General features: G+C 45.7%; 1 protein-coding gene across 1 annotated transcript in view; it reads left to right on the top strand.

The window, feature by feature from the left end:
* VWA8 (von Willebrand factor A domain containing 8) overlaps window positions 1–25,632 on the top strand; it is a 176,475-nt gene extending 150,843 nt beyond the window's left edge. Inside the window, exons 22-26 of the mRNA XM_068166488.1 lie at window positions 8,696–8,771; window positions 9,940–10,075; window positions 11,307–11,426; window positions 15,003–15,208; window positions 25,223–25,632. Of these exons, the coding sequence (XP_068022589.1) occupies window positions 8,696–8,771; window positions 9,940–10,075; window positions 11,307–11,426; window positions 15,003–15,208; window positions 25,223–25,378 (694 nt within the window). The 3' untranslated portion in view covers window positions 25,379–25,632. The remainder of the gene's footprint in view (window positions 1–8,695; window positions 8,772–9,939; window positions 10,076–11,306; window positions 11,427–15,002; window positions 15,209–25,222) is intronic.
* Window positions 25,633–27,320: the final 1,688 nt, after the last annotated feature.

The raw sequence follows: 27,320 nt of genomic DNA, 5'->3' as shown, positions 1-27,320 counted from the left end.
CCACCTTCCTGGGCAGCCCATTCCAATGGCCAATCACTCTTTCTGGGAAGAACTTCTTCCTAACATCCAGCCTAAACCTCCCCTGGCACAGCTTGAGACTCTGTCCTCTTGTTTTGGTGCTTTCAGCCTCAGTGTAAGTACATATGGAAGCTAGGACAGTATTCTTCAGCACTTATTATAAGTTACTTGGAATAAATTACTTGGAATAATTCCAATGAGTATAGATATTTTTAATGTTAACTGAGGTCCTGACACTGTGTCCTGTATATGGGTGTAAGCCTCCCTGGGGACTCAAGTTTTAAACTAAACCCTTGAAATACCTTTTCACTTTGGCCACAACAACCCCATGCAGAGCTACAGGCTGGGGTTGGAGTGGCTGGAGAATAGCCAAACAGAAAGGGACCAGGGGGGGTAGTGGTCGACAGCCTGCTGAACACAAACCAGCAGTGTGCCCAGGTAGCCAAGAAGGCCAATGGCATCCTGGCCTGTATCAGGAATAGTATGGCCAGCAGGAGCAGGGAAGTCATTCTGCCCCTGGACTCAGCAGTGGTTAGCCAGATCTTGAGTCCTGTGTCTGGTTCTGGGCCCCTCCATTTCAGAAGGACATTGAGACACTTGAACATGTCCAGAGAAGGGCAACGAGGCTGGGGAGAGGCCTCAAGCACAAGATCTACGAGGAGAGGCTGAGGGAGCTGGCGTTGTTTAGCCTAGAGAAGATGAGGCTCAGGGGAAACCTTATTTCCGTCTACAACTCCCTGAAGGGAGGTTGTAGTCAGGTGGGGGTTGGTCTCTTCTCCCAGGCAACCAGCACCAGAACAAGAGGACACACTCTCAAACTGCACCAGGGGAAGTTTAGGCTTGAGGTGAGGAGAAAGTTCTTCACAGAGAGAGTTGTTAGCTGTTGGAATGTGCTGCCCAGGGAGCTGGTGGAGTCACCATCCCTGGAGGTGTTCAAGAGGGTATTGGACGTGGCACTTGGTGGCCATGGTTTAGTAGTCACGAGGTCTTGGGTGACAGGTTGGATTCTATGATTCCATGATTCTATAAAGAATTTAGTGCACTAGTTTCATTCCTCTAAAGAAGCATCTTTCAAACAAGTGGTCTTCCAGGTGAAGTACTACAAATGTCAGGATAAGAGAGGAACATGTTTATCCTTTGTTGCTTAATTTCTCCCCCCCTCCAACCCTCCGGCTGGTTTCAGCTCCTTTGTCTACAACAGGTTATCCAGAATGCTTGTAGATTTTCTTTCGTTCCATCCTTGCCTCCCATCCTGCCTTATTTCAAGGTCAATCCATGAAGGTGTTCAATTCTTCCAAACAATGCCAAAGTTTTGTTTGAGGGAGATCATGTCTACCTTGAATGGAATAGGAAATGCTGAACTCATTGATTAGTTTCGTATAGAGGAGGATCCCATTCTAAACAACAAAATACCTATCAGATGCAGGGTTGTGGAGTGGTTTTTAAAACTTCAATTACTGACTAGGACTTGGGTACATCTTGAAAATCAACAGGAGCAGAATTGACTGGTCTTTGTGGTTGATGGAAATTCGTCCTGCCACATCTCATCCTTCTTCCTTGGAAAGAAGGTGTAGCTGTCAAAGAAATCACAGCTGGCACAGACTGGTGTGTTCAAGGGAGCCTACAGACCTCACAAAAAGCTGCCTTGAGGGTAAATAATGCACCAGTAGCAAAAATAAATAATAAATAAATAAATAAATTGTATTGATGTGAGCTAATAAACAAAGAATGTCAAGAGAATTCTCAGAAATCCTCCTTCAAAATCCAGCTGGCAGCCAGTCACCAGCGGTGTCCCCCAGGGATCAGTGCTGGGCCCCATCCTCTTTAATATCTTCACTGATGATCTGGATGAGTGCATTGAGTCCCTCATCAGTAAATTTGCAGATGACCCCAAGTTGGGAGCAGATGTTGCTATATTAGAGGATAGAAGGTCTCTGCAGAGGGACTTCGACCAACTGGACAGATGGGCAGAGTCCAACAGGATGGCATAGAACAAATCCAAGTGCCAGGTGCTGCACTTTGCCCACAGCAACCCCATGCAGAGCTACAGGCTGGGGTCAGAGTGGCTGGAGAGCTGCCAAACAGAAAGGGACCTGGGGGTGCTGATTGACAGCTGCCTAAACATGAGCCAGCAGTGTGCCCAAGTGGCCAAGAAGGCCAATGGCATCCTGGCCTGTATCAAGAATAGTGTGGCCAGCAGGAGCAGGGAAGTCATTGTGCCCCTGTACTTTGCATTGGTCAGGCCACACCTTGTGTTCAGTTCTGGGCCCCTCAGTTTAAGAAGGACATTGAGACACTTGAATGTGTCCAGAGAAGGGCAACAAGGCTGGGGAGAGGCCTTGAGCACAGCCCTGTGAGGAGAGGCTGAGGGAGCTGGGATTGTTTAGCCTGGAGAAGAGGAGGCTCAGGGGAGACCTCATTGCTACCTGAAGGGAGGTTGTGGCCAGGAGGGAGTTGGTCTCTTCTCTCAAGCAACCTGTGGCAATGCCAGCGACAAGCAGTGTGAGCAATCTGGCAGTGCAGGCCTAGAGCCTGACATGGTGGTAGGCCATGTTCAGCATAAATGCAGAGCCAGCTAGCAGTGGAGCAAAACAGTGCTGTGCCTGCAGCATGTAATTAAAACAAGACACTGGTAGCTATAAACATGGACAGTTATCTTGGGACAACAGGACATGCCCCTGCATCAACAACCTCGTTGTGTCATTAGTAGTTGGACCAATAATCTGTAATAGTGCAATGTGTGGTCACTCATAGGGAACCAATGGAGCTATGCCAACAGGGCACTCCGAGCTTATATAAGTTGTAGCAGTTGCCTTGCTACGCACTTCTGCCTTTCCTGTCTCCTGTTTCTTCTACACTTTACAGTGCTATACTTGCACTACAGGCCTGCTCCATAGGCCTGCACCTCAGGCCTGCACCATAGGCCTGCAACACTGGAACAATAAAGGAACAATACTCGATCACATTGGTCAGCCCTATTGATTCCTATCTCCGTCGCCCCATTAGCAACCAGCACCAGAACAAGGGGACACAGTCTCAAGCTGCACCAGGGGAAGTTTAGGCTTGAGGTGAGAAGAAAGTTCTTCACTGAGAGAGTCGTTCACCATTGGAATGTGCTGCCCAGGGAGGTGGTGGAGTCACCATCCCTGGAGGGGTTCAAGAGGGTATTGGACATGGCACTTGTTGCCATGGTCTAGTCATGAGGTCTGTGGTGACAGGTTGGGCTTGATGATCTTTGAGGTCTCTTCCAACCTTGGTGATACTGTGAAATTGAGAGATACTGTCAGAAGAGCTGCTGAGCTTCAGTAGCAAAACTTTTGTTATAACTTTTGGGGCTTTTAATCTTTTTACTTATTACTTCTTATTATTTTTATGGGCAGCTTGTGAGGATGGCTTGCTTGATAAAAACACATTCTTAGGACAGACATAAGCAAGCTTTTCATGATTCTATTTTACAATCAGGAAGAGACAAGGCAGTTCAGTTGAGTAGGATGATAGTATGTCAGACAGCTTTTCTCACTTCTGCGTTCCTACAGTCTCACTTCTTTGTGTCAGAGCTATTTTCATCCTAGGTGCTAAATGTGATGAAATTAAGGAGGTTTTGATATTCACATCTTACAGCCCAGCTAATGTCAAGACTTGAATATTAATCAGTGAATGTGAATTACAGTTTTCAGTTCCTTTCCTGTGGGAGTGAAATTCCAGTCTAATGTCTTGAGTGCCAGACATATTTTACATGTAGGGAAATCTGCATACTCTATTGTTTGGAAATAGTTCAGATTTAGCTTATTTTTATGATTCTGGCTTTCAGTGTCTTGTCATTTACATAATTCATTACTAAATGAAAATTTAAGAAGACAAACCCTAAGGAGGCAAGTTATTTTTAGCCTTTCCTTGCAATGTTTAGGTCACGTTAGGTTTCTGTAGAATGGAAATTAATGACATCTAATTGCATAGTTTATGATTCTGAAAGGGAAAGAACATTCATTTATCTGTACTAACTCAGACAAAATCAGTTTTATAGATTTGGCTGACTGTAATAGCCTAAGCAACTGCAGGAGTTTTGCATTCACTTACATCACCAAGCTAACAGAATTAATAGAAACCATGTATTTAGCTTCTATATGTGGGCAAAGCTGTGGATGTGGTCTATCTGGACTTCAGCAAGGCCTTTGATACTGTCCCCCATAGCAAACTCCTGGCCAAGCTGTCAGCCTGTGGCTTGGACAGCAGCACTCTGTGCTGGGTTAGGAACTGGCTGGAGGGCTGAGCCCAGAGAGTGGTGGTGAATGGTGCCACATCCAGCTGGCAGCCAATCACTAGTGGTGTCCCTCAGGGATCACTGCTGGGCCCCATCCTGTTTAATATCTTTATCAATTACTTGGATGAGGGTACTGAGTGCTTCATCAGTATGTTTGCAGACAACACCAAGCTGGGGGCAGGTGTTGATATGTTAGAGGGTAGGAGACCTGTGCAGAGGGACCTTGACAGGCTGGACAGATGGGCAGAGTCCAAGGGCATTTCTTCCAACCTGGTTTATTCTATGTATTCTATGTGTTCTACCTTCTGACATTGGTCTCTTTTCTTCCATTGCCACCTGTGCCCATCCACATCACCACAGGAGATCTTTCTTTCCTCTTGTGCTCTATTCACTTTATTCTTTCTTGCATTGGCAGCTTAGTGCAAATTTGTGATCTGTAATGCATCCTTGTGGTGGGTTTGAGGCAGATGCTGCCTTGCCTCCCACTGGGGCAGAAAAACGAGACTCAAACAAACAGATTTGCAGAAGCATACCCAGAAGCCTCCCAGCATTCCCCTTCTTCCCGCCTGAGGGTACACCCAGAACCCCCAGGGCTCTTTCTTCCCCCCCTCCACTGTTAGGCTAATCTCAGCTGGTCAGATCTGAGACTGCCCTTCCCTCTTCTCCTCTTGACATTAGGCCTAGCCAGGCCTAAGATGCCTTGAATTAACTCCCCCTCCATTACCAGATAGGGAGCATCTACGACCTTTCTGGTGGTTTTTTAGGGAGCAGGACATTATGGGAATGAAATACACAGCTTCCTGTGTCCAGACCCACTGGTCTGGACCCTCGAGACACTGAGGGGGTGTCATATGTGGCTGCAGCAGAGGGGCAGCCAGCCCAAACTGCCACAATCCTATAATGCTTCACCTTAATTTACCTTACTCTTGACTTTTGCTTTCCTTGGATGTCTCTGCTTCTCACCTTTCTATTACTTGAAAGAGATCACAGTTCATGTTTGACATATCCTTCCTTTCTCTTTTCCTGCTTGGATTAATTCCTTAAGTAACCTGGGACTGTGCCTTTGTATACACTAGGATTTGGATTACACATATTAAAATATTCTATATCTGCATAGGCTTGACCCAGAAACAATAACTGGCACTGGAGGTAGGCTGCTAAGTACAGTCTGAGATTTTAATCCCTAAATAATCTGTGTTCAAGAAACAAATGTAGTTGGTGTATTTTTTTATTCATCATTGATTTCTCTGCCCCGCATTGAAATGGCTAGGCCATCAGGATGGTGATAGAAGTTTTGTTTTCATGTCTACGGTAGGTTTTCTAAGACAGTAGATTCATTCTACTGCTTATTGTAGGGGTTTAAAAAATCCTGTACGTTGCAAGTGAGTACAATACAAATAGAACTGTTTTTAAGAGTGTTGCTGCATGTGATGAGCAAGAGGACACAGTCTCAAACTGTGCCAGGGGAGGCTGAGGCTGGAGGTGAGGAGAAAGTTCTTCACAGAGAGAGTTGTTAGCCATTGGAATGTGCTGCCCAGGGAGGTGGTGGAGTCACCATCCCTGGAGGTGTTCAAGAGGACATTGAATGTGACACTTGAAGCCATGGTTTAGTAGTCATGAGGTGTTGGGTGATAGGTTGGACTTGATGATCTTTGAAGTCTTTTCCAACCTTATTGATTCCATGATTCTATGACAGACCATATTTGTTGGGGTTAAATGAAGTGAAGGTGGCCCCAGCTTTGTAACCTTTCCTCTCCTAGATTAAAGTGCAGATGAAGTAACTAAACATTAAAAATCTCTCTTAGCACCTTATGCTTTATTCTGTTGCATGGGAAGTGTTGGAATAAATCAATCATGAGTTTAAAACTAAACAAGAAATTGTAAGTTGTTAGGGACAGAAATCCTGCTGACAGCAGTTTCAAATGAAGGAAATGTGCATGTTATGCTGTCAGTTCAAAACTGTAACTGGAAGCTGGCCATTTAATAGTTTGCTGCAAACAGTACTGTGTTGGATTTCCTGTACCCGTGGAGCTTATCAGAATACTGTTGGTCTTTTAGAAGGTGTTACAAAATTAAAGATAGAACTAATGTGGATATTTGGAACAGTGAGTCATCTTAGCTGAAGCAAAGAGTTTTATTATATGGCATGGCTGTGAAAGGTAAGAGATTTTTGTTGCATCGAATCTCGCATGCGACACATAGGTTACCAACCTTAGCTATCAACCGGCCTGTGGATCTCAAGCAGCTTGAGGCTCTTCTGATGGGTTTTATCATGTGAATTGTCTGTCCCTCATCCTGTTGACACAGTGTGGTGGGTTAATGCCCATTCTGAAAACAAAAAACAAAGTAGGGTGAAGGGCTTGCAGGTACTTTGCCCTCCTTGCAGGGTGTTTCCCCCCTGGGAAGTTGAGTCTGTTCCACTCCCCCCTCCCTGCCCAGCTAGGGCATAAAAAGCAGGACATTGCAGCTATTAGCTCTCCTTTTGGCTCCTGCCTCCCCTGGATGAGAGCTACTGCGGCTGCTTTCCTGCTCCTCTGCCACATGGTCAGGCCTGATCCTTCTCCCTGCTGCCTCTGCATCTCTTCAGAGAGAGCCTGGTTTTGTATTATTCTTTTTTGTCCCCCTCCCATCCATCCTTGTTCCTTGCCCTTGTAAACCTTACCTGTCATTGTTATATATATATATATATATATTGTTTAAAGAAAACTCTTTACCTCTCTAATTCCAGGCTGACTCCAAATTATTGCTTGGTGGATTTGCTCCTTGCTTTTTTTTCCTTCTCTCTGTTGGGAGGGAGGAGGGGGGAGCGGGGGGAGAGATTCTCAGCCTTGCCCCCATCTGAGCTCTTAACTCCCAGTTAAGGCTTAAACCATCACACACAGGCTAGTCCAAATTTAGAAATACAGGAAGAAAGGGATGGCATAGCCTACTCACTTACCCTGAGGCTGAACTGCCTATCCTGTTGCCTGTAAAACTGTGGGGGAGTTACAGGGATCTTCTGTCATCACCTACCTCTGGATTATACCTTAGCTCATCGATCCCTCTGAAACTCAAAGGAAATTAGGTTGGTTTTACAGGTTTTAACAAAGGTTTTGATAAGCATTTTGTACAGTCAGGAGGGATTCACCCTGTGTTTAATGGCCACGGTAGTGTTAGGTCAACGATTGGACTTAATTATGTTAGAGGTCTTTTCCAACCAAAACAATTCTATGATTCTATGGGCAGCACTTACATAGGAAAATCCAGATGTCTGTTGCTGGACCTTTCTGAATTGCAGCTGGTGTTTTACTTATCAGTACATTTCAGCAGTGCATGGAATAGTGAAAACCAATGGTGAAAATTAAGGCATATTGTCATTGCAGGTTTTTATTAAGACTAATTTAAAGACAAGAGTCATTTGTACATATTCATAGAATCATAGAATCAATAAGGTTGGAAAAGACCTCAGAGATCATCAAGTCCAACCTGTCACCCAAGACCTCATGACTACTAAACCATGGCTTCAAGTGCCATGTCCAATCCCTTTTTGAATTTGAGCAATTCAATCACATACGTAGAATTTCAATGAGAATTACTGTGCCTTAAAGCCTCTGTTCCATGGAAGGGCTTTACACCATCCATGATACCAAACGTAGTAAGTGCTAGTAAAAGTTATTCAATCTTTCTGATTGCCTTGAGACCTCTGGTTTCAACATCATTGCTCCCTAACTACATAACTATTAAGGTATAATAATCAGAGGATTGTACCAGACTAGGCAGCCTTCTGGTATCATCCCTGACCTGGGCCCCAGGGAGGCAGCAGACTTCCCTGTGGGAAGGATCCATCTGACATATGGGGCCCTCTGTTCCCCTCAGGAGGGAATCATCAATAACAATAAGAAGAGGAGATTCAGGGGTGACCTCATTGCTCTCTACAACTACCTTAAGGGAGGTTGTAGACAGGCAGAGGTTGGTCTTTTCTCCCAGGCAACCAGCACCAGAACAAGAGAACACAGTCTCAGGCTGCACCAGGGGAGGTTTAAGCTGGAGGTTAGTAGGAAGTTCTACACAGAGAGAGTGATTGCCCATTGGAATGTGCTGCCCAGGAGGTGGTGGAGTCACCATCATTGGAGGTGTTCAGGAGGAGACTTGGTAGGGTGCTTGGTTATGTGGTTTAGTTGATTAGATGGTATTGGATGATGGGTTGGACTTGATGATCTTGAAGGTCTTTTCCAACCTGGTCTGGTCTATTCTATTCTATTCTATTCTATTCTATTCTATTCTATTCTATTCTATTCTATTCTATTCCATTCCATTCCATTCCATTCCATTCCATTCCATCCCATCCCATCCCATCCCATCCCATCCCATCCCATCCCATCCCATCCCTAAAGTTAATATGTATTTTTAATTAATACTGTGTTTTTTACCTTTCAGGGATACCACTGTACAAAGCCTTACCCTACAACCTTCAGTTAAAGATGGTCTTATTATATATGAAGATTCACCACTGGTCAGTAGAGTGTATCCCATTAAGACTGTATATTTGGAATTGTTTTTCATTTAAGCAAGTAATTAAGCATGCTGGCTTTTCAAACAGGAAAATTGTTTGTGATTTGATGTGATGGCATAGACAGAGAGTCTGTTAACATTTCATCAACTTTGGTCACATTTGCCACATTTGTTGTGCCAGAAGCAGGAGCAGGGAAGTCATTGTGCCCCTGTATGCAGCACTGGTTAGGCCACACCTTGAGTCCTGTGTCCAGTTCTGGGCCCCTCAGTTTAGGAAAGATGTTGAGTTGCTGGAGCGTGTCCAGAGAAGGGCAACAAAGCTCGGGAGGGGTTTGGAGCACAAGCCCTGTGAGGAGAGGCTGAGGGAGCTGGGGTTGCTTAGCCTGGAGAAGAGGAGGCTGAGGGGAGACCTCATTACTCTCTACAACTCCCTGAAGGGAGGTTGTAGCCAGGTGGGGGTTGGTCTCTTCTCCCAGGTAACCAGCACCAGAACAAGAAGATACAGTCTCAAGCTGTGCCAGGGGAGGTTTAGGCTGGATGTTAGGAAGAAATTCTTCACAGAAAGACAGATTGGCCTTTGGAATGTACTGCCCAGGGAGGTGGTGGAGTTGCCATTACTGGAGGTGTTTAGGAAGAGACTGGATGAGGCACTTGGTGCCATGGTTTAGTTGATAAGATAGTGTTGGATGATAGGTTGGACTTGATGATCTCAAAGGTCTTTTCCAACCTGGTTAATTCTAATTCTAACTGGTAGAGTGGTATTTTCCTCCTCCTCTTTTATAGCATGGCACACCTACCTGCTAAGCTGGACTCCAAACAGCTGTTGCAGCCATTCTTCAATTGTTTCAGCTGTATGCTGACAGTCTAGATACAAACTGCTTTTGCATTTCTCTGTCAGCATTCTCAGTCAGGCTCCTCACTTGCCTCCCTAGCACAGCCTTTTCCACCTCTATCCCAAAGAAACAGAAGCACCCACCATTCTTGTTGCAGTAGCCTCCTCTTCGCTCTGCTGCAGTTCAGTCAGAGCTTGTCAGTTCTGAGTCTGTTTCTTACTCAGTGCCACTGAGATGTCACCACTACTGACCGAGAAATCAGTAACAGCTTCTTGCAGGGATGGTGGGGTAGGTTTTTTTTGAGGGTTGTGATATTTTGATTCCTTTCTCTTCTAGGTAAAAGCAGTGAAGTTTGGACACATTTTGGTGATTGATGAGGCAGACAAAGCACCCACAAATGTTACCTGTATCTTAAAAACCTTAGTGGAAAGTGGAGAAATGGTTTTGTCTGATGGAAGGCGAATTGTTGCCAGTAAGTAGATAGAAAGTGTTTTGATCATCTATTTAAATGTAAATGGTTGCTGGGTTTTAACAATTACTTTACTAACTGGGGATCCAAAAGTGTCCAGATGGAAAAAGTACTTCATGTTAAAAGGCTAACAATTAAAGAGTTTGCAGTAATTTTCTTCAATGCTTTTGCAATAGCCACAAAAGTGTTCTTAAATTAGCATTCCCATGAGTTTGGTGACAAATTAGACAAAGCAAACCCCAGAACTGAACAAGAAAATCCAACAAGCTGTCAGTTGACCTCACTGATTCTCATTCACCATAAGACATAAAGGTTTAACACATCCAAGTGCCAGGTTCTGCACATAGGTCACAGCAACCCCATGCAGTGCTACAGGCTGGGGTCAGAGTGGCTGGAGAGCGGCCAGGCAGAGAGGGCCCTGGGGGTGCTGGTTGATGGTAGGATGAACATGAGCCTGCAGTGTGCTCAGGCAGCCAGGTGGGCCAATGGCATCCTGGCCTGCATCAGGAACAGTGTGGCCAGCAGGAGCAGAGAGGTCATTCTGCCCCTGTACACGGCACTGGTTAGGCCACACCTCGAGTCCTGTGTCCAGTTCTGGGCCCCTCAGTTTAGGAAAGATGTTGAGTTGCTGGAACGAGTCTAGAGAGAGGGGCAACAAAGTTGGTGAGGGGTTTGGAACACAAACCCTATGAGAAGAGGCTGAGGGAGCTGGGGTTGCTTAGCCTGGAGAGGAGGAGACTCAGGGGTGACCTTATTGCTGTCTACAACTACCTGAAGGGAAGTTGTAGACAGGCAGATGTTGGTCTCTTCTCCCAGGCAGCCAGCACCAGAACAAGAGGACACAGTCTCAGGCTTTGCTGGGGGAGGTTTAGGCTGGAGGTTAGGAGAAAGTTTTTCACAGAGAGAGTTGTTAGCCATTGGAATGAGCTGCCCAGGGAGGTGGTGGAGTCACCATCCCTGGAGGTGTTCAAGAGAGGATTGGACGTGGCACTTGGTGCCATGGTTTAGTAGTCATGAGATCTTGGGTGACAGGTTGGACACGATGATCTCTGAGGTCTTTTCCAACCTTATTGATTCTACGTTTCTCTGATTGAGCCTTTTTTGGTAACTGCTCTTCTCATTCTAAGAACATAATTAGATTAGAAGAATTCTAAGAATTCTGATTGAATTTGTTTAATTCATTCCTAATCACAAAGCTGTAATGTGCAATTCATAGGTTTTATTTCTTTTCCAGATCCTGCTCATGTAGAGGGAAGAGAAAATGTAATAGCTATTCATCCTGATTTTAGAATGATAGTTCTAGCAAATAGACCTGGATTTCCTTTCTTGGGTAATGACTTTTTTGGCACATTAGGTAAGTGATTCATATTAAATGGTGCTCTTCATAGACCTGATTAATACAATAACTGTCCTTGTTAGATTTCATGAGGGGTTGGGCTCCTTATGCATATTGATTCTTGGTTTCACAAAACACAGCTAGAGGTGAGATTCAGCTTGAAGGCTAACATGTGAATTTACATATCCTAACAAAAATGCCCTAACTTGCCTTAAGTGAACAGCTATATGTTGTCATCTCTATTAAAACTATCAGGAGAGGCTGAGGGAGCTGGGCTTGGTTAGCCTGGAGAAGAGGAGGCTCAGGAGAGACCTTATTGCTGCCTGAGGGGTGGTTGTAGCCAGATGGGGATTGGTCTCTTCTCCTGGGCAGCCAGCAACAGAACAAGAGAATAGAAATAGAAATAGAACAAGAGAATAGAAATAGAAATAGAAATAGAAATAGAAATAGAAATAGAAATAGAAATAGAAATAGAAATAGAAATAGAAATAGAAATAGAAATAGAAATAACAATAGGAACAGAAATAACAATAGAAAGAATAGAATAGAATAGAATAGAATAGAATAGAATAGAATAGAATAGAATAGAATAGAATAGAATAGAACAGAACAGAATTGAATTAACCAGGTTGGAGGACAGAGTTTCAAGCTGAGCAAGAGGAAGTTCAGGCTTGACCTTGGAAAAATGTTCTTCACAGAAAGAGTAATTGGCCATTGGAATGGGCTGCCCAGGGAGGTGGTGAGGTCAGTGTCCCTGGAGGTGTTTTAAGACTGGATGAGGCACTTAGAGGCATGGTTGTTCAGATAGAGTTTTGGACTAGATGATCTTGGAGGTGTCTTCCAACCTGGTTGATTCTATGATTCTTTTTTATGGGATCTAGGCAAGCACAGCAGACAGGATTGCAAGAAATCTTAGTTAAACATGATCTGTAAGCAGCTTCATACCTGACATCAATGTTTAACACAACTGCTCACCATTTTTTTTTACCTCATCAAACAAGCCCTAGGCCCGGTGCTGTTCTCTTCAGTACAAGAGATAGAAGCTTGATGGACAGTTCTTTCAGCAAGGGAGGCTACAGCCTTTTCTGATATTAGCACTATTCTGCCTGTTTCTTAATCCTTGTTAGTCTCTTGATGCATATGGCCCCATGTGATAGACCTTAATAACATATATGTTTAACAAGATATTGAATTCATCCTAGTTTCAGGTAAAGGTGTCCAAATTTCACATCAAAGTTTTTCATAGCAACAGCAGTCTCATTTCAGAGGCTGGTAGGTTCTTGTGGCAGTTTAGGCTGGGTTCCTCTTGCTGCTGCTGCCACACAGCTACACCTTCGGTGCCCCAGGTGTCCAGCCCAGTGGGTGGACACAGGAAGCTGTGTATTTCATTCCCATAATGTCTTGCTCCCTATAAATCCATCTGCAAAGTCTCATACTTCCTCTTTCTTCCCTCACTGCCCTCATGGGAGATGCTCCCTGTCTGGTAATGGGGGGGGGAGTTATCTCAAGGCCTCATGGGCCTGGCTAGGCCTAATGCCAAGAGGAGAAGGGGGAAGGGCAATCTCAGATCTGGCCAGCTGAGATTAGCCAAACAGTGGAAGGGGGGAAGAGAGAGCCCTGGGGGTTTTGGGTGTGCCCTCAGGTGGGGAGAAGGGAAATGCTGGGAGGCTTCTGGGTGTGCTTTGGGATCTCTTTTGTCACTGTGCTTGTGGTTCTCTGTAAACCACTCACTGCTTTTCCATTTAAACTTTCCATCACCTCTGTAATCCGTTTGTCTGAGTCTCATTTTTTCTGCCCTGGTGGGAGGCAAGGGAGGATCTGCCTCAAACTGGGCCAGTTCTAAACATCAGCAAAGATTCCCCAGCTCTTTCTCTCACAGCAAAAGCAAGAATTCACATTGCATAAAGGCAAATGATGAAGAATTCATTGGTTTGTATAGTCCAGTGTTAGCCTAGGTGAACCTCTGGCAAGGCTTTGGCAGTGTTGGCTCTGAACCAAACAGCCCTCCAGACTCCTAGCTGTGTTATCTATGTTAGCTTAGCCATTTATGTGAAGGTTTTATCTGTTATCTTTGGCTGCAGTGTTTGTTCTGAAAGAAATAACACACTCATAAAAGCAGGCACACACCCAATTCTGTATTGCATGACAGCTTTTTGCTTTTCTGGTGTCATTTCTCCTGAATGGGCATTCCATGTCAGAGACTCATGGCTCTGAATTTCACCCAGCTGTGTAGCCTCTTTCTGTTTCATGACCCAATTTCCTTCCCTACACGTACCCTTCAGACCAAATTGATCATCCTGGATGTGCAGAAGTTCTTCACCATGAGAGTGGTGAAGCCCTGGAATGGGTTGTCCAGGGAGGTGGTTGAGACCCCGTCCCTGGAGGTGTTTAAGAGCAGGCTGGATGAGGCTCTGGCCAGCCTGATGTAGTGGGGGGTTGGAACTAGATGCTCCTTGTGGTCCCTTCCAACCCTGACTGATACTGTGATACTATGATTTATTACTTTTGGTCCTCATGTTCACAGATTGGTCCCATTCACCCTTCTAGTCTTTCTTTGCACTTTTATTCTGTTAGTGCTCTTCTTTTTTCCTTTTATGCCCCCCCTGCATTTATTTGAGTTGTGTTTATTTCTGCCCCTGTACTCAGCACTGGTTAGGACACACCTTGAGTACTGTGTCCGGTTCTGGGACCCTCAGTTTAGGAAAGTTGAGTTGCTGGAAGGTGTCCAGAGATGGGCAACAAAGCTGCAGAGGGGTTTGGAGCACAGCCCTATGAGGAGAGGCTGAGGGAGCTGGGGTGGTTTAGCCTGGAGAAGAGGAGGCTCAAGGGAGACCTTCTTGCTTTCTACAACTATGGGAGGTTGCAGTCAGGTGGGAGTTGTTTTTTTCTCCCAGGCAACCAGCACCAGAACAAGAGGACACAGTCTCAAGCTGCACCAGGGGAGATTTAGGCTGGATATTAGGAAGAAATTCTTCATAGAGAGAGTGATTGGCCATTGGAATGTGCTGCCCAGGGAGGTGGTGGAGTCACCATCACTGGAGGTGTTTAGGAAGAGACTGAATGAGTCCCTTGGTGCCATGGTTTAGTTGATTAGATGGTGTTGGATGATAGCTTGGATTTGATGATCTCAAAGTTCTGTTCCAACCTGGTTAATTCTATTCTATTCTATTCTATTCTATTCTATTCTATTCTATTCTATTCTATTCTATTCTATTCTATTCTATTCTATTCTATTCTATTCTACTCTGTACTATACTATACTATACTTATACTATACTTACAGTATACTATACTACTATACTATAGTATACTATACTACTCTATTCTTGGAGTTAATTTCTCCCTTATGATTCCCTTCATTAAAAGGACAGGAGAGATCACCATGTTTCCAGGAACACTGATGTTTTTCACAGCAAGTTTGTCCTTCATGTTTTTCAAAGTGCTTTTGTTGTGTTTTGTTTTTTAAACAAGCTGGTTCTCAGCATCCTCCTGAGCTATTGCTTTTTCATTTAAGGTCTTGTATGAAACTTAAAGGGGTATTGTGATGCTCTCTATTTATAAATCACTTAACTGGCTGCTCTTTTTTCTTTTTAGGGGACATTTTCAGTTGCCATGCTGTTGATAATCCCAAACCAGAGTCTGAACTGGCTATGCTTAGACAATATGGTCCTGATGTTCCAGAGGCAATTCTTCAGAAACTGGTGGCTGCTTTTGGAGAACTCAGGAGCTTAGCTGACCAAGGCATTATTACCTATCCCTATTCAACTAGAGAGGTTGTGAACATTGTAAAACATTTGCAGGTACAGTACATCAGATGCCAATGAAACTCGAGTTCATCACTACTGCCTAATGTTTTAGTGCTTGAAAGTTTTAGAAAAATATTCAGTTATTGTTCATGCATTTTTAAAGCTTTGTATGTAATGAATCACATGTTCAGATAGTCTGAGGTATGGGTCACAGATGTACACAGGCAGCGGCCAGGTAGAGAGGGACCTGGGGGTGCTGGTCGATGGTAGGCTAAACATGAGCCTGCAGTGTGCCCAGACAGCCAGGAGGGCCAATGGCATCCTGGCCTGCATCAGGAACAGTGTGGCCAGGAGGACCAGAGAGGTCATTCTGCCCTTGTACACTGCACTGGTTAGGCCAAACCTCGAGTCCTGTGTCCAGTTCTGGGCCCCTCAGTTTAGGAAGGAGGTTGACTTGCTGGAACAAGTCCAGAGAAGGGCAACAAAGTTGGTGAGGGGTTTGGATCACAAGCCCTATGAGGAAAGACTGAGGGAGCTGGGGTTGCTTAGCCTGGAGAGGAGGAGACTCAGGGGTGACCTTACTGCTCTCTACAACTACCTGAAGGGAAGTTGTAGACAGGCGGATGATGGTCTCTTCTCCCAGGCAGCCAGCACCAGAACAAGAGGACACAGTCTCAAGCTGCGCCAGGGGAGGTTTAGGCTCTTTACAGAAAGAGTAATTGCGCTGTGGAATGGGTTGCCCGGGGAGGTGGTGTAGTCGCCGTCATTGAAGGTGTTCAGAAGGAGACTTGCTGGGGTGCTTGGTGCCATGGGTTAGCTGTTTGGGTGGGTTGGATTGGTTGATGGGTTGGACACGATGATCTTGAAGGTCTCTTCCAACCTGGTTTGGTTTATTCTAATAAAGGTTTATTCTAAAGTTTTACACAGAAAGTGTGATTGCCCATTGGAATGGGCTGCCCAGGGAGGTGGTGGAGTCACCATCACTGGAGGTGTTCAGGAGGAGACTTGATGGGGTGCTGGGTGCCATGGGTTAGTTGATTAGGTGGGTTGGATTGGTTGATGGGTTGGACGTGATGATCTTAAAGGTCTCTGCCAACCTGGTTTGTTGTTTATTATTATTATTATTGTTATTATTATTATTATTATTATCTTTGTATGTTTAATTTCTACATAGAAAAGAATTCTCAGAGTCTGTTTTTCTGCTGTGTGAGAAAATATCACTTGCATACTGTGAACATGGTATGCAGTGTTCATACTTTCTTTCATTATATACTCCATATTCAACACATAATACTTCCAGGACAGTACAACTGTTCAGTTTATGCTGCTAGGAAGTTTTGTGGTTTTAACTGTTTCTTGGGGGGAAAACAAGCTTGTGCTGCATAACAGCCACAGATCACTAGTGGAATTCTTCTAAGGAAAATGTTAGACTTACATCAACTTAGGAAACAGGTGCCTAGAATCTCTGATTGCATCCTACACACATTAACTGTGAAATTATTAATTCTAATTTCATAGAATAGAATAAACCAGGTAGGAAGAGACCTTCAAGATCACCGCATCCAACCAATCATCCAACACCACCTAATCAACTAAACCATGGCACCAGGCACCCTATAAAGTCTCCTCCTAAACACCTCCAATGATGGTGACTCCACCACCTCCCCAGGCAGCCCATTCCAATGGGCAATCACTCTCTCTGTGTAGAATTTCTTCCTAATCTCCAGCCTAAACCTCCTCTGGCACATCTTGAGACTGTGTTCTCTTGTTCTGGTACTGGTTGCATGGGAGAAGAGACCAACATCCACCTGTCTACAGCCTTTCTTCAGGTAGTTGTAGAGAGCAATAAGGTCTCCCCTGAGTCTCTTCTCCATGCTAAGCAGCCCCAGCTCTCTCAGCCTCTCCTCATAGGGCTGTGTTCCAAACTCCTCACCAACTTTGTTGCCCTTCTCTGGACACGTTCCAGCAAGTCAACCTCCTTCCTAAACTGAGGGGCCCAGAACTGGACACAGTACTCGAGGTGTGGCCTAACCAGTGCAGTGTACAGGGGCAGAATGACTTCCCTGCTCCTGCTGGCCACACTCTTCCTGATGCAGGCCAGGATGCCATTGGCCCTCTTGGCCGCCTGGGCACACTGAAGGCTCATGTTCAGCCTACCATCAACCAGTACCCCCAGGTCCCTTTCTGCCTGGCTGCTCTCCAGCCACTCTGACCCCAGCCTGTAGCACTGCATGGGGTTGTTGTGGCCAAAGTGCAGAACCTGGCACTTGGATGTATTCAATCTCATGCCCTTGGATTCTGCCCATCGAGGTCTGTCGAGATCCCCCTACAAAGCCCTCTGCAAAGATGAACTTTAAAAGCATTTAAAAGAGAAGATTACAATAGAGCCTGACTTCTGTCGTTTTAAATTGAAGAACACTTTATGTCTAAAGTATTTGAAACATCAATGATCTTAATGCTGTTTGAAATAGCAGTGGTTTTATTTTGTTCTGTTTATAATATAAAATTAGTAATGGTTTATTTTATAGATCATTTCCTGAATGACTGGACCCTAGATTGAAAAAATAGTGCTTAGTGGAAATATTAATGTAATTATGCAATTCAAATCTAATTTCTCACAACTTATTTGACCTACTGCTTCTGTGCTTGACATTGTTTAGTATAACTGGGTTGCATGATGGGTTTTTGTTTGTGCTCATGAAGATATTCATGTACATTCATCCATATACACAGACATTAGAATTACTACTTCTAAAAACCAGTTGAAGATTTGTAGGGAGGCATAGAGTTTTGTTCTTTGTAGTCTCCTCAAGTTCAATGAGGTCTTGAGACGAAGGGAATTGTTACACTGTGACAGTATTTTTTATTACTTTGTGCAAAGACTTAACAAAACTCAGGCCTAAGAGCTGAGGAAGCCATCCAAATGGCCCACTGACCAGTGGGCAGTGACTGGCTGGAAAGCAGCCCTGAGGAGAGAGACTTGGGGGTGCTGGTGGAGGAGAAGCTCAACATGAGCTCTCAGTGTGCACTTGCAGCCCGTAAAACCAATCAGATGCTGGGCTGCATCAGGAGAAGTGTGGCCAGCAGGGCAAGGAAGGTGATTCTCCCCCTCTACTCAGCTCTGGGGAGACCCCACCTGGAGTACTGCCTCCAGTTCTGGAGCCCCTATTCCAAGAGGGATCTGGAGGTGCTGGAAGGTGTCCAGAGAAGGGCCAGGAGGATGATCAGAGGGCTGGAGCACCTCTCCTATGAGGACAGACTGAGGAGTTGGGGCTGTTCAGTCTGGAGAAGAGAAGGCTCTGAGGTGACCTAATTGTGGCCTTCCAGTATCTGAAGGGGGCCTACAGGAAGGCTGGGGAGGGACTTCTGAGTGTCTCAGGTAGTGCTAGGACTAGGGGGAATGGAATGAAGCTGGAGGTGGGGAGATTGAGGCTGGAGGTGAGGAGGAAGTTCTTCACCATGAGAGTGGTGAAGCCCTGGAATGGGTTGTCCAGGGACATGGTTGAGGCCCCATCCCTGGAGGTGTTTAAGAGCAGGCTGGATGAGGCTCTGTCCAGCCTGATGTAGTGTGAGGTGTCCCTGCCCATGGCAGGGGGGTTGGAACTAGATGATCCTTGTGGTCCCTTCCAACCCTGACTGATACGGTGATACTATGAAATAAACACATAATCAAAGTAGTTTATTAGGGTCTATTACCAGTTGGCAGGCATTTGTTTGCCAAACTGACAGAAAATGTACATGCTGATCTCTAAACACAGAGTTGCATTTGATATGAAAGTGGAAAAGTTACCTACTTGAGAGACAGTTGCTGTGCTGCCAAGAAGGTGGTGGTTTGGGTAAATGAACTCCATGGTGTCTCGATGCTGCTTGACTCTTCCTCCTTCTTTCCTTCATTTGTCTGCAGCATGGGGAAAAGGCAGAGGTACTTAACACCTTCTTTGCCTCAATTATTACTAGAAGGGCAGAGCGTCTTCCAGACTGCTGGCCTGCAGATCTGACAAAAGGAGCCAGGGAGCTGCACAGTTTCCCTATGTTCCATGAGCAGGTGGTTGGAACCCTCCTCAGCAGCTTGGATCCCCACAAGTCCATAGGACCAGATGGGATCCATCCTAGGGTCCTGAGAGAGCTGGCAGATGAGCTAGCCAAGCCACTATCCATAATTATCCAGCAGTCCTGGCTCACTGGAGAGGTCCAGAAGACTGGAACCTGGTCAAAGTTGTGCCCATCCACAAGAAGGGCGGGTTGGATGAGCCAGGGAATTATAGGCCTGTCAGCCTGACCTCAGTGCCAGGCAAGATCATGGAACAGGTCATCCTGAGTGCAATCACACAGCACTTACAGGATGGCCAAGGGATCAGGCCCAGCCAACATGGATTTAGGAGGGGCAGGTCCTGCCTGACCAACCTGATCTCCTTCTATGATCAGGTGACTGCCTGGTGGATGTGGGGAGGCCTGTGGATGTAGTCTACCTGGACCTCAGCAAGGCCTTTGACACCGTCCCCCACAGCAAACTCCTGGCCAAGCTGTCAGCTTGTGGCTTGGACGGGAGCACACTGCGATGGGTTAGGAACTGGCTGGAGGGCCGAGCCCAGAGAGTGGTGGTGAATGGTGCCACATCCAGCTGGCAGCCAGGCACTAGTGGTGTGCCCCAGGGAGCAGTGCTGGGCCCTGTGCTCTTTAACATCTTTATTGATGATCTGGATGAGGACATTGAGTCCATCATCAGTAAATTTGCTGATGACACCAAGCCGGGGGCAGGAGTTGATCTGCTGGAGGGTAGAGAGGCTCTGCAGAGGGACCTCGACAGGCTGGACAGATGGGCAGAGTCCAAGGGCATGAGATTGAACACATCCAAGTGCCGGGTTCAGCACATTGGCCACAACAACCCCATGCAGTGCTACAGGCTGGGGTCAGAGTGGCTGGAGAGCAGCCAGGCAGAGAGGGACCTGGGGGTGCTGGTTGATGGTAGACTGAACATGAGCCTGCAGTGTGCCCAGGCGGCCAAGAGGGCCAATGGCATCCTGGCCTGGATCTGGAACTGTGTGGCCAGCAGGAGCAGGGAGGTCATTCTGCCCCTGTACACTGCACTGGTTAGGTCACACCTCGAGTGCTGTGTCCAGTTCTGGGCCCCTCAGTTTAGGAAGGAGGTTGACTTGCTGGAATGAATCCAGAGAAGGGCAACAAAATTGGTGAGGGATTTGGAACACAAGCCCTATGAGGAAAGGCTGAGGGAGCTGGGGTTGCTCAGCCTGAAGAAGAGGAGACTCAGGGGTGACCTTATCACTCTCTACAACTACCTGAAGGGAGGTTGTAGACAGGTAGATGACAGTCTCTTCTTCCAGGCAGCCAGTACCAGAACAAGAGGACACAGTCTCAGTCTGCGCCAGAGGAGGTTTAGGTTGGATGTTAGGAAGAAGTTCTATACAGAGAGAGTGATTGCCCATTGGAATGGGCTGCCCAGGGAGGTGTTGGAGTCAGCATCATTGAAGGTGTTCAGAAGGAGACTCGATGGGGTGCTTGGTGCCATGGGTTAGCTGTTTGGGTGGGTTGGATTGGTTGATAGGTTGGACGCGATGATCTTGAAGGTCTCTTCCAACCTGGTTTATTCTATATAGTGTTTCTAAATAGTGTTTCTAATTTAAAGTCACACTGTCTTTGGTCACTAGCTGGCACAGAAATGTAAGGCAGTTATTTATTTGTGTTTATTTGAGTGTGAATGGCATCCAGTTGCAGACTGGAAGGGCTACATTGCTAATTGTTTTAAGGGCACTGGCTTTCCACTTCTGTCTTTTTCACTTAACCAGATTAGTATGGTCCCTTCAACCTGGACAGTGGGCACAGATCAGCAGAGATGTTTCCCAGCTGCTACGTTTTCACCTCTTTCAAAGTCAAGTGTAAATATCCAAATCAATCTCCAACATGCAGCTGTGATTTCTTCTCTAACATTTGCTTTCAACATCCCCAGCCTCTTTGAAAGGGCATTTTGTTTACTGTACCTTGTTTTTTCATGATGAATAATAAAAAGGCTGGGAGCAGCCAAATGTAAACAATGAGTACAAACATAATGGATACTCCAAAGAAAGAAGCTTTTAGGTCTTCAGGTAGCAAAGAAAGAGGAAGGAGGGAAATGAGTCAATAAAGTTGCTGGTCCTTAGGAAGGAAGGAGGGAAGTTACTCATGTTGTTAAACAATTTCCCCTTACAGCAGTTCCACAGCCCCACTCTCTTTGTGCTATTGTGTTCCCTTCTTTCACACAGTTTTGGCATTCTTTGCCAAAATGGTTGAACATTTTGGGAAAAAAGCACATCTGAGCACTGAGGCTAGTCAGTTAACAAACAATTTGATTTCTGGGGCACGAACATAAGGGAAGGTGTCCAGAGAAGGGCCACGAGGATGATCAGATGGCTGGAGCACCTCTCCTATGAGGACAGACTGAAGGAGTTGGGGCTGTTCAGTCTGGAGAAGAGAAGGCTCCCAGGTGACCTCATTGTGGCTTTCCATTATCTGAAGGGGGCCTTCAGGAAGGCTGGGGAGGGACTTCTCAGGATGTCAGGTAGTGATAGGACTAGGTGGAATGGAATGAAGCTGGAGGTGGGGAGATTCAGGCTGGACATGAGGAGGAGGTTCTTCCCCATGAGAGTGGTGAAGCCCTGGAATGGGTTGTCCAGGAAGGTGGTTGAGGCCCCGTCCCTGGAGGTGTTTAAGAGCAGACTGGATGAGGCTCTGGCCAGCCTAATGTAGTGTGGGGTGTCCCTGGCCATGGCAGGGGGGTTGGAACTAGATGATCCTTGTGGTCCCTTCCAACCCTGACTGATACTATCAATACATGTCCATGCAGCACTACAGGCTGGGGTCAGAGTAGCTGGAGAGCAGCCAGGCAGAAAGGGACCTGGGGATAATGATTGACAGCTGGCTGAACACGAGCCAGCTGTGTGCCAAGGTGGCCAAGAAGGCCACTGGCATCCTGGCCTGGATCAGGAATAGTGTGGCCAGCAGGAGCAGGGAGGTCACTGTGCCCCTGGACTCTGCACTGGTTAGGCCACACCTTGAGTCCTGTGTCCAGTTCTGGGCCACTCAATTTAATAAGGACATCGAGACACTTGAACGTGTCCAGAGAAGGGCAGTGAGGCTGGGGAGAGGACACGAGCACAGCGCTGTGAGGAGAGGCTGAGGGAGCTGGTGTTGCTTAGCCTGGAGAAGAGGAGGCTGAAAGGAGACCTTCTTGCTGTCTACAACTCCCTGAAGGGAGGTTGTAGGCAGGTGGGGGTTGGTCTCTTTTCCCAGGCAGTCAGCACCAGAACAAGAGGACAGAGTCTCTAGCTGTGCCAGGGGAAGCTTAGGCTTGAGTTGTGGAGATAGTTCTTCACAGAGAGAGTTGTTAGCCATTGGAATGTGCTGCCCAGGGGGGTGGTGGAGTCACCATCCCTGAAAGTTTCCAAGAGGCCATTGGATGTGGCGCTTGGTGCCATGGTTTAGTAGTCATGAAGTCTTGGGTGACAGGTTGGACTTGATGATCTTTGAGGTCTTTTCCAACCTTATTGATTCTATGATTCTTATGGGAAGTTAGAGCCATAAAAATACAGCTTTTCCACCATCTGAATTCTGTCACAACTGTGTATCAAATATAGCATGCACACTCTCTCTCTCTCTCTCTCTCTTCCTCTTTCTATTATATGTATTATATGTAAACATACCAAATATGTTATATATATATTTGTATATAAGTACATAAAGCTATTTATATATGTGTATATATATGTATATGTTTTTGTGTATATATCTATATCTATATCTAATTTCTTAATAACAAAACCTGTGCTACTTACTATTTTAAGGAGTAGCCTCTTGGAAAGAACCTAAGCTGTAAGCTGTTAAAATACTCTAAGGTCCCCACGGAGAGAAGTGTTACTTTAGAGGGAAACAATCAATGAATGAGAACCAGACAGAATGAGGAGAGATCAATATTTTTTCTGGTAATCTGGTTTTACAAATCAGTAGAAGCCAAATGATTTTTTTTCTTCTAAATGTTCAGCTCAAACATGTTTTTCTTCTTCAAGTGAATTGTCATTGCCTTTTTTTCAGTAAGCAGTTATCCAAGCAGTTATTAACAAGTGGCTGGATTTGTTCTGATATAAAGAAGAGCGTTGTGGCTGTTTTATTTTGTTAAATGACTGAAGCAGAGGAGCTTTTGATGGCTTTTGTCCAGGACAGGTTTTATTGACAGCAGTGATCAGTGGTGCCTGAGGAAATAATTTATTTGTGATGTCCTACTGATAAAAAAGGCACAGCCAACTCCTAGCCAAGCTGTCAGCCCATGGCTTGCACAGCAGCACTCCGTGCTGGGTTAGGAGCTGGCTGGAGGGCCGAGCCCAGAGAGTGGTGGTGAATGGTGCCACAGCCAGCTGGCAGCCAGGCACCAGCGGCATCCCCCAGGGATCAGTGCTGGGCCCCATCCTGTTCAATATCTTTACTGATGATCTGGATGAGAGGATGGAGTTCACCATTAGTAAGTTTGCAGACGACACCAAGTTGGGAGCAGGTATTGATCTGTTAGAGGGTAGAAGGGCTCTGGAGAGGCACCTTGAGAGGCTGGACAGATGGGCAGAGTCCAACAGGATGGCATTCCACAAGTCCAAGTGGCGGGTGCTGCACTTTGGTCACAATAACCCCCTGCAGAGCTACAAGCTGAGGTTGGAGTGGCTGGAGAGCGGCCAGGCAGAAAGGGATCTCAGGGGTACTGGTTGACAGCTGAATGAACATGAGCCATCAGTGTGCCCAGGTGGCCAAGAAGGCATCCTGGCCGGGATCAGGAATAGTGTAGCCAGCAGGAGCAGAGAGGCCATTGTGCCCCTGTAGTCAGCACTGCTTAGGCCACACCTTGAGTCCTGCGTCCAGTTATGGGCCTCTCAGTTTAGGAAAGATGTTGAGTTGCTGGAACATGTCCGGAGAAGGTCAACAAGGCTGGGGAGAAGCCTCAAGCACAAACCCCATGAGGAGAGGCTCAGGGAGCTGGGATTGCTTAGCCTGGAGAAGAGGAGGCTCAGGGGAGACCTTATTGCTCTCTACAACTACCTGAAGGGAGGTTGTAGCCAGGTGGGGGTTGGTCTCTTCTTCCAGACAACCAGCACCAGAACAAGAGGACACAGTCTCAAGCTGCGCCAGGGGAGGTTTAGACTCGAGGTGAGGAGGAAGTTCTTCACTGAGCGAGTCATTCGGCATTGGAATGGGTTGCCCGGGGAGGTGGTTGAGTCATCGACCCTGGAGGCGTTCAAGGGGAGATTGGACGTGGCACTTGGTGCCATGGTCTAGTCATGGGGTCTGTGGTGTCAGGTTGGACTCGATGATCCTCGAGGTCCTTTCCAACCTAAGTGATACTGTGATACTGTAACACCAGAAGAAGAGGACACAGTCTCAAGCTGCACCAGAGGAGGTTTAGGCTGGATGTTAGGGAGAAGTTCTTCACAGAAGTAGTGATTGGACTGCCCAGGGAGGTAGTGGAGTCACCGTCACTGGAGGTGTTTAGGAAGAGACTGGATGGGGTGCTTGGTGCCATGGTTTAGTTGATTAGATGGTGTTGGGTGATAGGTTGGACTTGATGATCTCAAAGATCTCAATGATCTCAAAGGTCTTTTCCAACCTGGTCTGGTCTATTCTATTCTATTCTATTCTACTCTACTCTACTCTACTCTACTCTACTCTACTCTACTCTACTCTACTCTACTCTACCCTACCTACCCTATCCTATCCTATCATATCCTATCCTATCCTATCCTATCCTATCCTATCCTATCCTATCCTATCCTATCCTATCCTATCCTATCCTGTCCTGTCCTGTCCTATCCTATCCTATCCTATCCTATCCTATCCTATCCTATCCTATCCTATCCTATCCTATCCTATCCTATTCCTAGCAGTGGTTTTCTCGTCTACCACAGCAGCTGCTATTTTATTTCAGAGGTTAGCTCTATATATTAAGTTGTGAAAATATGAAACTCTTGACTGAGACTGGTGCTCTATGAAGAATCCAGATCAAGATATTCATGAAAATTTGTCTTTGTTCCTTGACAGAAATTTCCAACTGAAGGGCTGGCCAGCGTTGTTCGAAACGTGTTTGACTTTGACTCCTACAACATGGAAATGCGTGAGGTTTTAATCGGCATTTTACACAAACACGGGATACCCATTGGAGCAAAACCCACCAATGTGCAGCTGGCCAAGGAGTAAGACTAACATAATATATATGATAAGAAGAGAGGTGTCTTGTGATCACTTTTTAATCATGTGCTGCTTGCTGCTAACTGATTTGAAAGCGACCTGCAATACTTGAAGTCAGTCCTCCTCTGATTCAAATCTATGCTCCTCCAAATAGGTTGCCATAATAGGAATGATTATAGAGCATTTGCTTATTACTAATATTTAACATATAATGCCCATGTACATATTGATAGCCTGTATGGTAAAGATGTGTATATTAATAAAGGGAAATACTTGTTTCTTTTCCTGTGTTTTCAATTCAACTGCAAAACATGGCAGCGCTGTTACTGATCCCCTCAATCGGAAACAAACAGAGTTGTCTTTGGTGGCAGTGGGATTGTATCCCACTTTGGTAGTGGGGTTTTATCTTTGATACTCATGAAAGACCCTACAGAAATACTTCTACAGAGTAGGACAATGCACATTAAGAGTAATTTGGGGTATGTGCCTGTGTATCACTGTTATTCTTTAATTATGTTACCAGTTGACATGTTCCATCATACATTTTGTTCAGAGGTTAGAAACAAAATAGGGTTTTCTGGGGGGGGTGGTGGAATTTTTGTTGGTGTTTTTTGTTGGTGTTTCTTTCTAAGACTGAATTATGAAACAGATGTCACTCATCTTTATGTAATTCATGGGCAACAGGCTCAAGCAGATCATATTGAAAAGCAATTAGAAAACCTGCTCAGGACTGAGCACTTGTACATAATTTATTTCTGAAGAAACAAATATTTCCCTTTCATGAAGAGAGCTTTTTGAATATATGAGAAGTTGAGTTTGCCATGAGACATACATATCAAATGTTTTCTAAGGAAGGACTGATTTTTATGGCATGTTGTCTAATCATAGAATCAACAAGGTTGGAAGCGACCTCAAAGATCAGCAAGTCCAACCTGTCACCCAGCACCTTATGACTACTAAACCATGGCACGAAATGCTCGAGGTGAGGAGAAAGTTCTTCACAGAGAGAGTTGTTAGCCATTGGAATGTGCTGCCCTGGTGGTGGTGGAGTGACCATCCCTGGAGGTGTTCAAGAGGGGATTGGATGTGGCACTTGATGCCATGATTTAGTCATGAGGTCTGTGGTGACAGGTTGGACTTGATGATCTTTGAGGTCTCTTCCAACCTTGGTGATAGTGTGATCCAATCCCCTCTTGAACACCTCCAGGGATGGTGACTCCCCCACCTCCCTGGGCAGCCCATTCCAACAGCTAACCACTTTCTCTGTGTAGTGGGTTGAGACACTCAGCCAGAGTATCCCAGCACTGTCCCTTTCTTAAAGGCACAGCCTCAAACGGTCACACTCTGTGAAGAACTTTCTCCTCACCTCGAGCCTAAACTTCCCCTGGTGCAACTTGAGACTGTGTCATCTTGATACTGGCTGTCCATGTGTAGGCTTCTCCTGGTGGACCACCACTGTTACCATATCTAACATCCTACATATAACTATTAAAAGAAGATTGGCAGTGTAGTGACTATGATATACCTTTTAAGTTTGATGTCAGAAGACTAACATGCTTAGGGAACCAGTATTTGAGCAATTATGGTGTCAGCCAAATTGACAGTGCACACTTGGAACTTGTCATGGTTTCTTTGGTGAAAATATTTCTGTTTCTGAAAAATATATGATATTTGTCATAGCTTTTGAGAAATTTGCATTGTATATAATTCTCAGGACTCTCAGATGTGGGTTTGCTTGGGTGGATTGGAGAGGACTGTAGTAACGAGAAGATCCAAGGTTTAGGAAACAAGAAGGCGACTGCTGCAAGTGGGAAGTGTTCAGACTAGAAGGAAGAAGACAGAAGGAAGATCTCATCATGCTGAATTAGGGATGATGACCTGGTCACTCCATTGATCACTGAGGTTTTATAGGACAGATGACATGTTTACAAGATGCCCACAAGATGGGCAT

The sequence above is a fragment of the Melanerpes formicivorus genome, unplaced genomic scaffold, assembly GCF_026170545.1.
Source record: "Melanerpes formicivorus ecotype bairdi unplaced genomic scaffold, bMelFor1.0.p_v2 SCAF_101, whole genome shotgun sequence".
NCBI classification, from domain to species: Eukaryota; Metazoa; Chordata; class Aves; order Piciformes; family Picidae; genus Melanerpes; species Melanerpes formicivorus.
This window is presented reverse-complemented; position numbering and strand designations above follow the sequence as displayed.